Source organism: Pituophis catenifer, unplaced genomic scaffold (assembly GCF_029215685.1).
Source record: "Pituophis catenifer annectens isolate HBS135680 unplaced genomic scaffold, rPitCat1.0.hap2 SCAF_1, whole genome shotgun sequence".
Taxonomy (NCBI): Eukaryota; Metazoa; Chordata; class Lepidosauria; order Squamata; family Colubridae; genus Pituophis; species Pituophis catenifer.
The window spans coordinates 273,383,951-273,399,774 of record NW_027256881.1 but is presented as its reverse complement, the minus strand read 5'-3'; the positions used below and the strand labels follow the sequence as shown (position 1 = coordinate 273,399,774).

Genomic DNA, 15,824 nt, shown 5'->3' with positions numbered 1-15,824 from the left:
GTGGAAAGAAGCATATTATAAGGGAGAAAAATGGTCTGAATGCTTTATTCACATATTTCAAGCCTGAAGATTCTATTGTTTTTTTTAATTTATTCATTCCTGCAGTGAATTTTGTCCACTTTTACTTCATCTAGAAACCTACTTTTTTGCCCAAATTAAACTTTTGTTATTGCTTCATTTAATCAGTTTCTTACCCAAAGTTCTTAGGATCTCATTTACTGTAGTGGTTTTAACTTCTCAACTGTTGTACAGTTTTGAATTTTAAATTTGAATTTTGTACAATTTCACTGTCTTGTTGAATTGAACTTGTATTACTTTTAATGGAAAACACTTAAAGCATGTAATAAATAGTCAAAAGTAGGCCCAGTATTTCTATTCATATTTATCCAGATTTCTTGTCCAATGCAACTATATATAACAAGCAAGAAACTAGTTATTCATTATTTCCCAGCTTATTAGTATATCTTTTAAGCAAAGGAGGCTTTAAGAAATTAATCATTATTAAACTCTAGATGATTAACAAAAATTAGCTATTGAAAAAATTCTCCTTAAATTCTATAAAGTATTTACAGTTAGTGTCTACACTCTGCTTTTCTTTTTCTTTTTTCTTTTCTGTTATTTGCTATTTAATAATTAGTCTTAGTTCCTGGTTTTAAGAAGCTGACAGTAACCTGTTTTGAAAACAGGAATTCAAAACCCCCTAAATAAAATTAAGTGCTTTTTTTTTCTTAAATATTTTCCTAAGTACATATTAAGAAATTCAAAATGTAAAAAAACATAAACCAGAAAAATCCATTTTGGTTAACTCACAGCTAATATTTATACTTCTGTGATTTTTGCTGTTGTAAATTTTGTAACAGAAAGTACCAGATTATCAGTCAGTCAGTTAGTCATATTCATATATATATATATATATATATATATATATATATATATATATATATATATATATATATATAATTTTTCCACCTAATCAGGAACAAATCAGATACTAACATTAAAACACCAGTTTTATTTTTATTACTTCATGCAAATTATAAAGAACGGTAGCAATCCCAACCTAAATGAAGAATGTCAGATTCGAAGAGTATTTTTTTTAAAAAAACAATGACTTCATAGCGATGCTTGCTGAAAAACTCTATGTCTAAATCTTGTTTTTAAGATATTACTTGAAAATACATAAGAATCAGAACAACAAAAACTCAACCTCATCAAGGAAACAGGGAGATGAAATTAGGAAAGAAAAGTGTCACTTACTGCATTCCTCTGGAAATAGATCAGCAGGCCGGCAGCTATTTGGGCTATGAGGATCAGCAACAGGCAAGTAAAATACTGCAAAACAAATAAAGAGTTTTTTCTCACATTTGTTACACTAGTACTTGGTATACAGATAGTCCTCAACTTACAACAGTTAGTTTAGTGACCATTCAAAGTTACAACAGCATTGAAAAAAAGTTACTTATGACCGTTTTCCACACTTAGAATCATTGTAGCATCCCTACAGTTACATGACTTATGACAGCTGGAATGTCCTGGGGTCATGTGATCACTCTTTGTGACCTTCTCATGAGCAAAGTCAACACAGAAGCCAGATTCATTTATCAATTGTGTTACTAACATAACAACTGCAGTGATTCACCTAACAACTGTGACAAGAAAGGTTGTAAAATGGGGCAAAACTCGCTTAACAATTGTTTCACTTAGCAACAGAAAGTTTGGGCTTAATTGTGGTCATAAGTCGAGGACTATCTGTACTGCCTCACAGGTGAAGTTCTTCAAGGGGGAGGGGGGTCCTACGGAAGACAGTACAGCCAGATGTAATCGGAAGCTTCAGCTACAAAGCCAGAATGCTTTCTTGCTAGGAGCCCAGTGAGTATTTGCTGATGTATCAGAAGGAGATTTATTTCCATTTTCTGCCTGTCTGAGCACAATAAGCTAACAGAATTTGCTAAGCTTGCTTCCATGAGGTGTTTTAATGGAAACCTGGCACAGGTTTAGACAGGGTAGCTGAACAGGTCTGAAATAGTGCAACAGTCTCTACTGATCTTTTCCATCCTCCCTGAACTTCCCAGACTTTCAGTCTTTCTCTGGAGGAAGAGAAGCTTGCTGGTAGAGAGCAAGAGATGGAAGACATTCTGGGGTGCCTTCTGCTTCTACTGTGAGATCCGTCCCCACAATAAAAGACAAGGCAACCTTGGAATGAATATGGGAAACACACTGTTTTGTCACCTTCTTTAAAAATAAAGATGGCAAATACAAATATGGAAAACCTAACGAATCAACAAGAACTCATTAACAAACAAAACAGCAACATCAAAATCAGCGAAGAGTTTGCAAATTGGACCTCCAAAGCACTGTAAGAGTGGTTATGAAGAAAGCTTTTCTTGGGAAAGTATTCCACAATCAGGTTGCAAGCACAGAATGGGCTCTTTCTGTAACAACTTCCAAAGACATACTGTATACTGAGTTGTCACAGATGTGGCAATGTATGCATATCTTCTGTGGTTTCCAAATGCTTCTCAATCACTTGTGACCTATAGCTCAAAGCCAGAAAGACTTTACCAGCATCTGCATGTCCTGCTTACCAGTCCCAAGAGGCAGCGAATCTCATTGACTGCTCCAACACAGCCCAGGAACCCCATTAACATGGTGAGAGCTCCCACTCCAGTAAGAATGTATGCGCCAACTTTTGAAGTTGATGATGAGGTCTCTGTGGAAACCCAAGGAGGGGGGAGAAACTACATATAACAGATGCACATTTATTATGTTCCAATAAAGCAAGATAATTGTTCAAGAGAGATAAAGCACTCTGCTTTAAGTTCTGCAGCCAAGAAATCAAAGAAACAAACAACTAAATCCTGTTACATGGATATATTGCGATGGGAACTGAGCATTCACTTATTGGTCATGTGATAGTGAGGAGATGAACACAAAGCTGTATTTTAAAAGAATGGTCCAGAGATAGGGGAAGGAATTGACCCAGAAGGATGGGGAGAGGATGAAAATGCATTCTAGTATTCGAGGAAGTGAAAATATAGGCCCCAATTGGTAGGTTTGCTTGTGGGAAAACCAAAACTAGCTGACTTAAGAATACTGGTTAGTGCTTCTTAGACTTTAATAAAACAAGAAAGGATTACTAGCCATGGTTGAAAGTTGGCTTTTCTAGTTTTTACATGGTGATAAAGTCTTATTGACGTACGCTTGGATGACCATTCTTGTATCCCCAAGTATTAGCCATGCTGGCTGGGGTTGACATAATATCCAGTTCAAAATTTGGTAGGGGTACTATATAATCCACTTTTGACTTAAAACACACATGAAATATTCAGTAGTGTTCTGTTTTTAAGATATTCAACTTTAGAACAGTACCCAGGTAGAAATTCTACACACTTCAACAAGTTTGTCGCACCAAATGCTGCTGCCTTTTTAACAAAGCAGCCTAAGCAGAACCTTCAAGACCAACCTTGCAGAAAGGCAGTGCCTCAGCTGGGCTCTTGATCTGTAGCACTTCTTGGTTTGCCGAGGAAAATTTCCCAGACTTTGCTGGCATAAGGCTACTCATTTCTATTCCCACTTGCACAATTTTTCCTCTATTTTTTTTTTCTGGGAAAAATTCCAGACTAACACAAGAGGGAGGCCTTTTTGGCAACAGAATGGAATGCCCTGCTGTGTCAAGTTCCTTCCCAAACTTTCTGTTAAGGTTACCAGGGAAAAAGGGGGAGGAGGAAACAAGAGAGTTGAAAAAAAAAAAAAGAGTCCATCTGGAAATCTCTGGGAAGGAAACAGGAATCTCTGCATGCACAATCTGATTACAAAATAGAAGAAAACTTTTTTAAAAAGGGTGCTCATATTAAAAGCTCCAAGAACACAGTAGCAATAACTGCATTACTTTGATCTGCCTAGGTTATAGAATTATAAACATTTGGTTTACAGATCACAAGAGAAAACCAGGTCATGTTCCAATTCTTTTTTTTTTTTTTTACTGTTTAAAACTGTAGATGAGTATTAAAGGGAGACAGGAAGGGGACACAGCTTAATTCAGCTTGCCATTTTTGTGTCTGGCTAATTCGTCTTTATAGATAACATTGCAGAAGTGATCCAGTTAAGAATAGTTATGCTATATGCAAATATAGAAAGCAGAAATAGCACATGCTGTTAACAGGAAAATATCTTCTTTTTAAATCATTATGAAATTTGCCAACTTTTCAAAACTACTCTCACATTTCTGCAAAAAGGGGTGAAAATGATCATGAAAAGAATTTTTCAAGGACAATTCCCTTAGTCTGACCTGACACGAAAAGCTGATTAGCTTTAAAACGCTTTTCTAAATCTAGCAGGAAGCCATCCCTGCTTTGGACTAAGATCTAAAGATGGGCTGCTCTTCAAATGTAGAGTACTTCTTTTTGTTACATGAATCAGTAGGAAACTTTAAAATTGTCTTACGTAGAACTGAAATGAAGCTTGTTTTGTCCACCAAAATCCATATTCCAAAACCTAGGATGACAGCACCCAGGATCTGGAAAAGAAAATTCAGTTACTTAAAAAGATCATATTAATCTTAAATTTTGTTTTATGAATTTGTATAATAGTTTTAATGAGAAGAGTCTCTAAAACAGCTCACAGAAACAAAACCTAAACTTTGAATTATGGGAAAAAAATAGAAATGAGGTTACAAACTACAAAAAGTCATAGCTTTTTTTGATTTCATGCCTTTATCAAAATTATTTCTACAAAGGGTCAGGATGAAGCATTTCCAGTAGTAAAAGACAGATAGTGTCTATGTAAACGTGCTGTTTTTAAGGAGGGGAAAAATATACCATATTTTTCAGAATATAAGATGCACTTTTTTACCCCCCAAAAGGGGGTGAAAATTTAGGTGCGTCTTATACACTGAATGTAGCCCTGCCCGCCCACTGGGCCCCACCCTTTGGCCTCTGCCTCCCAGCAGTTACCTCCTTGCAAGCAAACAGTAAGAAAAAACAGCCCCATTCAGCTTCAGCATAGGCTAATCAGCACAAGTTGATTAGATCGGCCTCCTGACTCTCAGCTGATTTGCTCTCAGCTGTTTTGCGCAAGCTCTTTTGCAAGCTCTTGTTTTGCAAGCTCTTTGCTTGCTGCAAACAGTGCTGGAACAGATTTTTTTTTCTACTAGCTAAAACGAAAGTGAAAGTAAAGCAGGCTCTGCTGCAACTTGACAAAATGAGGCAGGGAGAGAGATTTTTTTTTCCTTTTTGCTCACCAAAAAAGGTAGGTGCAAACAATGGGAAATTTAGGGCAAAAGAGAGTTCAAGATTTTAAAACACAAAAGAAAAAAAGGTCTATTTAACTAGGGAATTGTAATAATTGAGATGCTATTAATTGTATATTGTGTTGAAAGCAGAAATGGTTAAGTTATGGTTTAGAGGAATATATGGGGAAAATTATTTGGTTTATTATTATTGGTAAATATAATTAATTGATTTGTAACAAATTGGATTGCATGGAAATAATTGGAATATTCATGTTCATATTGATTAATATACAAAAAAGATAGTTATAAGTAATTGATTTATATAAAAATGTTGAATTTGTATTAAACAATTGTAATATTAAATAATTAACCAATGTGAGGATGGATATAAAAATAGATGACAATGGAAAGGGGTATAATATAGAATAGAAGGGAAAAATTGAATTTGATTAAGATTAGAGATGAGAATGAAGGGTAATATTGGTTTTTTTTAAAAAAAATAGATGAATAAATATGGCAAAAAGGAAATATAGAAATTGTAAATTTAATTAAGAGCCTTGGTAGTACAGTGGTCTAAGGCACCTTGTTATTAAGCTGGTTATTAAGACCAGCTGCCTGCAATTACTGCAGGTTCGAATCTCGCCAAGGCTCAAGGTTGACTCAGCCTTCCATCCTTTCTAAGGTAGGTAAATTGAGGACCCAGTTGTGGGGGCAATAAGCTGACTTTGTATAAATATACAAAAGGATGAAGGTTATTGCTGAGCACATTGTAAGCCGCCCTGAGTCTCCGGAGAAGGGTGGCATATAAATCAAATTAAAAACAAAATTAAAAAATTGAAATGACTAAATACTGTTTAAATTTGTGAACCAGCCAAATACTCTGTTCAAAGAAAATACATTGTATGTTTGTATGTGTGCTTGTCTAAAAAATAAAAAAAACTTAAAAAAACAACAACAACCAAAAAAGCTAGGTGCGTCTTACACTCCGGTGGGTCTTATACTCCGAAAAATACGGTATTTAGTCTTTCCAATATATGTGACAAATATATTGAATCCAGTCATGTCTTGAGTATCAGAGAGGTGACACACAGAGATAACTAAAAATAAGATTCAGCAGTGACTTGCACTTAATCAACCAGACATCTCTAACTTACAACTTTGCCAGAACCTTCCAATTTTCTCACCAGGTCAGGCCAAATATTCTCTTTAACATAAAATTAAAAACTGGGGAATGAAACAATGGTCCCTGCCATTATTCTATTCTATTCTATTCTATTCTATTCTATTCTATTCTATTCTATTCTATTCTATTCTATTCTATTCTATTCTATTCTATTCTATTCTATTCTATTTTTCCCACCCACTCCCATTTCTTGGCTTCTAGAATCATACATATGTCTCTGAGCACTCAGGAAAATCCCTATTTTATGATGTGCAATTCAACAAAGATAGAACATTTCTGTGGGTTACAGTTCCATTTGACCTTTATAGCCAGTGAAGTTCCTGTTAAAGAGTGGCATAAATGCATAAACAGAAGTATAAACTGATTGCTGAGATCATCATGTTTTTTTCAAATGAGATATTTTTTTAAAAAAACCCCAATACTTAGATTTTAAATGAATGGCGAAGCATGCTTCAATTTTCTACACGGGGAACCAATCCACCATACAAGCCTTCCCAAACAGCATAAAATGTAACACAGGTACAAACTTGAATGTTCAGTGAAAAACAGATTCAAGTTTAAAAGAATGCAAATGATCAACTGTCTGCAAGGAATATAAATCCTTCCATTCCCCACCATCCAATCAGAACTGAAGAAGCTTCTTGGATGAGAAGTGAAATGTCTTCAAAGAAAAAACAGAAAGTCCAGTTGCCCCTTGAAAAAGCACCTTTGGGACAACCATGACCTGGATGACTAAGAATCTCCCTAGACATTCAAGTTTATAATTTGCTGTGCATCTCTACTTTTAAGGCAGAAGAATTAGATGACAGCTTTGTGCATAGGCTTAACAACATTCCATAGGTTTTCAAACATCCCTTCTCTTTCTAGCATGTCATTAAATCTCAGACCAATTACTATGCTTATAATAAAGTACACAATGGAGCTACACCCTTTGTATGAATGATAAGAATACAAGGAAACAGCTAATGGAGGACTAAACAAGGCCCTCCATGTGTAATTGTATAGAAACAGGAAGCAGCTCTGCAATCCCTTACAAAGGATACGTACACTAAATATTTACCTACCAACCAAATTCAATGAGGCAACAAATCATACAACAGTCATACCAGCAGTAAATCCGGTGGCACAGGGCCACGTCTTGGCAAGCAGGTTGCAAACACACTGCAGTGCAGCAGTGTGCTGTAAATGGCTGCCAGCTGGCAATCTCCACCCATCATCAGAAGTTGCCATCAGCACCAGTTGAGAACAGGGCAGCAATTATTATGCTGCTATAATCCATTTTTGCTCAGCTAATCGCAAAACATTCCTGGGGATGGATAAATAAATGTGGACAATTCTGTAGACTTCCATGTCAAAACAGAGTTCAGCTGTGCAAGACAAAAGAAACCTTAACAATGGAGGAGTCCCAATTCCTTCTCTAGAAGATAAAACTCAGGATTCCTTTGCATTACAACTCCTCTGTATAGGGGATGAATGATATCAAAACTGACAACTGTTAAATTGTATTCCAGGGTTTATTTTATGATTAAATAATAGGAGCATTAGGATTTTGCAATTAGAAGGAACAGTAAAGGGAAAAAAAGGGATCTTGTCTTTAATAGATTTGACAAAACTAATAGCACAAGAGTGCCGTTGCATTCTGTGAGATGTCAGAAAGGATCCATCTCAACAGAAACCAAAAGAAAAGTATACCCTGATCCTTTTTACTCCTCCAACCTGGATTCCCAAATTCTTGCTTTCCTTCCTTATTCCCATGATAAGGAGACTCTACTCTGGGGATTGCAAAATTCCAAATGAGAAATTTTTCACTGTTACCCTGTTTGCCCTAAAATAAGACATCCCCTGATAATAAGCCCAATCGTGCTTTTGAGCGCATGCACTAAAATACCCCCCCCTGAAAATAAGCCCCCTCCGAAAATATTTAAATGCATGTGCAGCCAGTCCTTGCCATTTCCTCGTTTCCTCCACGTGCCCCAAAATAATAAGACCTCCCCAAAAATAAGGCCAAGCGCTTATTTCAGTGTTCAATAACATATAAGACAGGGTCTTATTTTGGGAAAAACACGATAGAAAACTTGCCCACAAGACATGGTACTGCAGTTATGGTCATTTGAGCTACAATCCTTGAGCAGTAACTAAATTAACTGTTTTGGACACAAGTAAGAACCTCTGCTGCATTACATTCCTAGAGGGCTGTTTGTTGCCAAGCAAGAGAAAGAAAGTAAAATGCACAATGTAATATAAGTTGCTACTGAAGCAACTTATATCTGGCAGTACAGGTGGTCCTTGACTTACAATAGTTTATTTAGTGACCATTTGAAGTTACAAAAGTGACTTATGACCATTTTTCATACTTATGCCCGTTGCAGCATCCCCCATGGTCATGTGATTTACATTTGGATGCTTGACATCTAGTTCATATTTATGACAGTTGTAGTGTCCCAGGGTCATGTGACCATCTTTTGCAGACCATCTTCTGACAAGCAAAGTCAATGGGGAAGCCAGATTCACTTAACAACCATATTACTAATTTAATAACTGCACTTAACAAATGATTCACTTAACAAATGTGGCAAGAAAAGTCATAAAATGGGACAAAACTCACTTTACAAATTTCTCACTTAGCAACATAACCTCTGGGCTCAATTGTGGTTATACGTTGAAGACTACCTGTATAAATTGGACCATCAACACAATGCTGTGGTCTGCAATCTTAAAAGCTACCAGCTTCTCTCTTTTGGTCCATCCAGATTTTCTATTTACCTCTCCTAGCCCTCTTACTGTCCACCCACCCCATTTTTCCCCCATAAAGAATGTTAACACAAAATTTGAGGTAACCACATTGTATCTTGTGCCTTCATCATACAATTTTGACCACATCATGGAAATTATTCAGGATTTGGGAAAAACACATGACTACTATATTTTACAAAAGGAAAATAAGTGACTAGTTAAATTATAGCAGAGGATTATATTTTTTTTAACAGCTGGGTGGGAATGTTTCCTCTCTGGAAAGAACAACTAATTTCTGAGCAAAAAAATGTAACATAAAAAAAAAAAAGCTGTACCAGCATTTAAATATGAAAACATGCATGCAATGATATATGTAGTGGGACAAATTCATGACTTAAAAAGCCTTAAAAAACCTCTCACAGCTACTCACAGCTATGAATTGAGAGAAATAGAACAGCCTTAATTTTGCAATGGGCAGAACAATTTCAAGAAGTATTGTTCCTTTAATGAAACACAGTATCATGTTCAGGAAAAGCTTATGAACTAAAACACTAACAGCAAGAGAGGAAAAAGGAGGAATGAGTGCAGCGTTGAATACACTGCTTCACTGCGTGGCAAAGTAGAGCTATTATATGTGGATTGCAAAAATCTGGATGACTATTACATGACAGCAAAGAGAGTGCTCTTTATCTTGCTTGTTGGATCTACTGACTGTAAGCCTTTTTACAGCCCAGATATAGTTATCCCAGAAACACTATATGAAATATGAACAGCAATCTTCTTTTAATATTGCAGTGTGCCAACAACACTTTAAAATGCAGAGACTGAGTTCTTTCCAGCTGTGGTTCTGAAACGACTTGGATGCTGTTATTGCTCTGGTTGCCAAGATTGTGTTTGTACACCACTTGCAGTACTGTTGAGTGAAATGAGTTACACATTCATAAATAACATTCTGGCAAGTCCTCCAGAGTCTGTTCCTTGTGCCCATATGCTACTCCAGATAATATAAACTGTACTTTGGGACATGTGCAGGATGCTTCATGTGTACAGCGGAGACTGCTAGCCTGGCCTGCAGCCTTCAGTTTAGAAGCTAAATGATCAAGAGGCTTTTTATAAAAGTAATTGCTCATGACTCATATCTCCAGAACTATGGATAGATAATATTGATTATACCAGATTATGTTAAACAAGTTTTTTTTATTATAACTATGTCTTGGGTAGCCTTGAGGACATACTAACTCAAAAAGAGCCTTGATAGTACAGTGGTATACGCACCCTGTTATTAACACAGCTGCCTGCAATTTCTGCTGGTTCGAATCTCTCCAAGGCTCAAGGTTGACTCAGCCTTCCATCCTTTCTAAGGTAGGTGAAATGAGGACCCAGTTTGTGGGGGCAATAAGCTGACTTTGTATAAAATATACAAAAGTATGAAGGCTATTGCTTAACGCATTGTAAGCCACCCTGAGTCTCCGGAGAAGGGCGGCATATAAATCAAATTAAAAAAAAAAAAAGCAATGGACTGAGTAAATGGTCATAGCTTAGCTGCATCACAATAACCAGTAGACAAGGTGTGGTTTCCAGAAACTAAACACTGAAACTCACTAGTGGTATATCCATCTGATCTAGTAGATTTCCTGTTAAATCTTCCACAATGGGTAGCAGTTATGTGTATAATTTATTAGGAGGGGCTTTCTTAGACCATAAGCATTACAAATTCCAAGACAAAACTATCATCCCAAATGGTTTGTACCAGCAGTGACAAAAGAGTAGTTCATATAGATACAATTTCGTTGTATGGGTATACTGTGTATACACGTATAATGACAATAGTTATTTATTACTTATTTATTATTTATTATACCTCCTTGAACATCATAGGGTGGAAAAATAAATCCTATGCACACTTGCCTGTGAACTCAATAAAATCTCATCACTGAGAAAATAAAACATTGTCCTATTAAGACAGGAGTGTCAAACTCATGTCGTCACGGCGGCATCACATGATATATCCAGACTTTTTTCCCAACCGCTAAACCAGGCGTGGGTGTGGCCAGTGCATGATGCATCCGGCCTGCAGGCTGGGAATTTGACAGCCCTGCATTAAGATGTCACACAAATAAATGTCTAGCTTTATTTAGTTCATCATTAATTACCAACAAGATTCTGGTTCAGATTCCCATAGGCTGTCATGCCTTCAAATGGGATGAAAGCCCAGATTTCCAAATCTTGAGGCAAATTGTAGAGCCATGATAGGAGCCAAAGAGAGGAACTCTAGAAACCAGCTGCTTCCTATAGTCTAACCAGTGGAAAAGTCTTGATGGAAAGAATTCCAGTCGTCTCTTCTCCTTCAGCTTCTTCTTCCCTGCTACTTGTTTCCCTCTTCAGCCAGTCCTCAAGAGACTTCCCACTTCTTTCTGTGCATGCTGTGGGAAAATACTTTGCTGCTCAGCTCTGGAGTTATTCAACCACACAGCTTTGATCCACCTCCTGTCAGTTCAGAGCCATCTCAACAGAGCTCCGAGAACATACTTGGCTTCACTAGCTAAAGTCAAAGGGAAGGGGAAAGCTGGGAGGGAAAGACTGAAAATATCTACTTCGCTGAAGTGCTGTGGCAACCCAACCACGAGCAGGGATTATCAGAAGACAATGCTCTTCTGTAGACCATTGTGGATTGACAGCTTCTTCTCTTCAATCATTCAGTTTAAGTTCCTTGAAGTGCCTTTCACCTTTTGTTGTTTGCCATGAAAAAGTTGCCACAGAGATTGGTATCATGTGACACCTGAAGCTTCAAAATTCAAAACATTTTCAAACATCAAGTAAACCTGAATTACCTGTCCTTCTGGTTCTCAAAATAGGATCCTGAAAATAACTTGCTGGTTTTGTCCCTCACGCCCTATAAAGGAATGTATGGATCATCCCAACCTTCATGTCCTATTTCCTACAGTAACATTTAATTTAAGGTATATATCTTAAACACAGTGTATGTCATTTTCCTGCCATATGCCTATGGATAATGATGAACTAGGGAGAAATAAGCATGTTTTTTTCTGACAGAGATGACCTAAATAAACATTATTTTACTTATTTCCTTTTGCATCACACTTTTTATCCCCAGGATATTCAAGGAGGCTACTCCTTGACCTAATATCACCCAGCTAGTCCCTGACCTAATATCCATAATATCCAGTAGTCATATAGATAATTTTTGGCTGCAGATTTGCTTTAATTCCTATGTCTTCCATTGCTAGAGTTTATTAGCATAGCATTACAGATTCCAACAATGCTAGAAGACATTTAAGATATAAGAACGGTGCTCATATTCTGAGAAGCTCAGACTAGAGCTACGACAAAGAAGACTCAGTCTTCCAATTACACACACTTCTCAAACTAAGCATTATGATCCTTTGAAAGCAAACATAAATACAATGGACACTCTGTTAAAGAGCTTCTGAACACAGGCTTGCTATGTACAGGAATTAGCTGTGTCGTCCATTAGTCTGAGGACAAGTTCAAATGGGTATCCAATGAATTTTACATCGCCTACTGACTGACACAAATTCAGTCCTATCCCCTTGTAACAATTTTTCTTTAAAGAGTGTCTTCCTTTGTATGCTAAAACCATGTATAAATGACCTTTGGTCTTTGGCAGCCTTAAATGGAATGCTGATTGCTCAGAAGTTAAAAACAACAAAGCATACAGCAAAAGGAGGGGAGCGGGGAAATAGTCCAGAAAGCAAATTGAAAAGCAGTTCCAGATGTGTGCCAGATGCACTATCTGGGCACATTTTATTGTAGACAAGCTCTACATAGCCCAGAGTTAGAAAGTGGCAAAGGGAGAGGTTATCCACACTTGAGAAAGCAAACCTCTCATTTTACCTAGCGATTTAGTAAAGTTGTGGGGCAGCACTAAGCCTATAAAAGGGATGTACAATTACATGGATGAAAAGGATCAAAACTCAAAGCACTACTGTAAGTGAAGTCTCAATACCACAAACATCTTCTGCAACGAAGGTGCCCCAGCTCCAAATGGTATCGGAATCTCACTTTATTTTTCATTTTGCTATGTTCCTCTATTCATCACTGGGAATTGGGCGGCCATATAAATTTTTTAAAATGTTATGATTTCTACCATTTTACGTTATTTTTTAGCCGTTTCCTTTTTCTTAATATAAAATACAAATAGGAATAAAACAATGGAAAAAAGAGGAAGGGAAGAGGATAGAAGAGACAGGGTGAGGGAAGAAAGAAATAAAGAAACAAAAAAACCAAACTTCCAACTTTTTCTGATGCAATAAGATGCATAATAAAGTATCAACTTTTTAGTTATACCAATTAAGAACTATTAGCCATTTCTATAGTGGTAACTCACTCAATTGTCAAAACCCAAAGTCAAAATTTCATCCCCCCCCTTTTTTTTTCATGCAGAAAGCCCAGAAGTGGTTCCAAGTAACCACAAAATTATTTACATTCTTGTCCCTAATTAGTGCAGTCAAGTTCGCCTTCCCTACCAGTTCCATTATCTTTTCAATCCATTCCTCCATTGTAGGACTTAAGGCTTCTTTCCCTTTCTGGGCATATGGAATTTTTACAGCCCTTTCAAGCTTTTCAAGTATCTGAAACTACATTGACTGAGAATGATGTTTCCCAAGCTTGGCAATTCCAGACACATGGATTTCAACTTCTAGAATTCCCCAGTTGGCATCACCATTGCTCAGAATTCTGGGAATTGAAATCAAAACATCTAGATCAGTGGTGGGTTGCTCCTGGTTCGGTCCGGTTCATGCGAACTGGTAGTAATGGCAGTGGGAGGCTCCGCCCACCCGCCCGGACGTCATCATGAATGATCTGCGCATGCACAGATGCACGTGAACTCACATTGCTAACCGATAGTGGAGGTAAGTAGAACCCACCCGATCTAGATGTTGCCAAACTTGAGAAATCTTTACCTAGAAGAATGGACAGAGAAAGAGGAAAAGAAGAATGCAAGAGAAAGAGAAATCAGAATGTCCATAAAAGGCAACTGAAAATGTCTTTACTGAGAAATAGATGTTGGAAAATAGGTCATACTGCCTAGAGTTTTGATCCTACTATCAAACACTTCATCATATATTATTTTGAAAGGCAACATATGGCTCACTTGTCATTATAAATACAATTAACTCACAAACATAGTGTTTCAAAATCATGTCTTAAAGGCAACTTATGACAATTATACTGCCATTCTCGACTTTCCAGAAACAGGAGATTAACATTTGAATATATTGGCCAACATTGAATGATCCTATTGAAATACCTAATTTTTAGGGACCTTTGAATATGATGTTCATAAAACCTTGTTAGACATATGCATTCTTTATAAATGAGCTTATATGCTTGAATTTTGTTATTTATAAAATTAAAAAGATACTAGACTGCATTCAACAATATTTAAGGAAAAGTAAGAACCAAACGCTTAGCAAGTCATACTGCAGCAATGCGATCAAGAGGTTGTTTGCCAGTAACTTAAACACAGCACTTGCCATGCTGTTGTGTTAACATTTATGCTGCTGGTGGGAAAACAGATAAGGGTAGATGACAGGTGCAGTCAAACAATTAGAGCCCTTAAATAATGACTGTCACAGGGGAAAAAAGATGAAAGGACATCCATACATTTGGGGGGAAGAGTTAAGATCAGGTACTCCTTAAAGTGTGGGAAAATCCAAGAGACTATAAAACTGTGGGATAACTCTTATTTCACCTGGGATTATATGGAGAAAAGGTTTTATACTGTCTAAAAATGTTAGCACATTTTCTGGCTGAATTTCAATAGATAATGACTAGGCCTTTGCATAGATTAGTGGAGATTTATGGTATAAGGACACTTACTTTCATCCCCCCATTAATCTACATAATCAAGAATAAGGTTTATAGAGCAGCACAGAGTAAGCATGTACAAGTAAGCTAAAGAATAATAATGCAGAAAAGGTACCTCTGCTTGAGTGTCACAGTGGATGAAACCTATGGCAAAAGAAATCATGCTGAGAAAAAAGCAAACAGGGCTAGAACATGGAATGTATGAAGCCTGGGAACCTGGATATCAGCAAGCAAGAAAGAAATGACATTTAGCAAACATACACATTTTGGCATTAACATCATCAGCATTTGAAAATATTTATGTTCAGTTAGGTAAGTTTACGCTATTCTGGAAATAACAATATCAGAAGGAATGGAATGGAACTGGCAGTGCAAAAGAAAACTCTCAAATGAATCAAACGATTCTGAGCAGCACAAGGTAGAACGATGAATCTTTGAATCTATATATCACTAATGTTCTCATTAGCATGTTTACTTGGGCAAACAATGCAAAATAGGGCAACACGTTTTGAACCACGGTTACCTCAAATGGACTAAATTACAGCATGTGTTCAAAATCGTGAGTGAATGCAATTTGGGAAAATTGTGGTTGCTTCAGTGCTGTTGCAGAAGTCACATGATATCCCTTTTGGCAGTTTCCCAGGCAGTCTTGCAATTCCCCCTCCCTCCCTCACCCAGCAGTGGGGAATTGACTCATCACATATATACAGGCTAAGCCCAAGAATGATGCAGAACAGCGGTCCCCAACCTTTATGGCTTGGCAGCCTGACGAGAGGGAGAGGGGAAGTGGGTCGCGCAAATGGCAGGCTGGCGCACATATATGCA

At 37.1% G+C, this 15,824-nt stretch overlaps 1 protein-coding gene across 1 annotated transcript in view; it reads right to left on the bottom strand.

The window, feature by feature from the left end:
• Positions 1-15,824, bottom strand: part of CD82 (CD82 molecule) — an 81,180-nt gene that overhangs the window by 15,504 nt on the left and 49,852 nt on the right. Inside the window, exons 3-5 of the mRNA XM_070936056.1 lie at positions 4,444-4,516; positions 2,586-2,710; positions 1,258-1,332 (exon numbers count right to left, since the gene is read on the bottom strand). Of these exons, the coding sequence (XP_070792157.1) occupies positions 1,258-1,332; positions 2,586-2,710; positions 4,444-4,516 (273 nt within the window). The remainder of the gene's footprint in view (positions 1-1,257; positions 1,333-2,585; positions 2,711-4,443; positions 4,517-15,824) is intronic.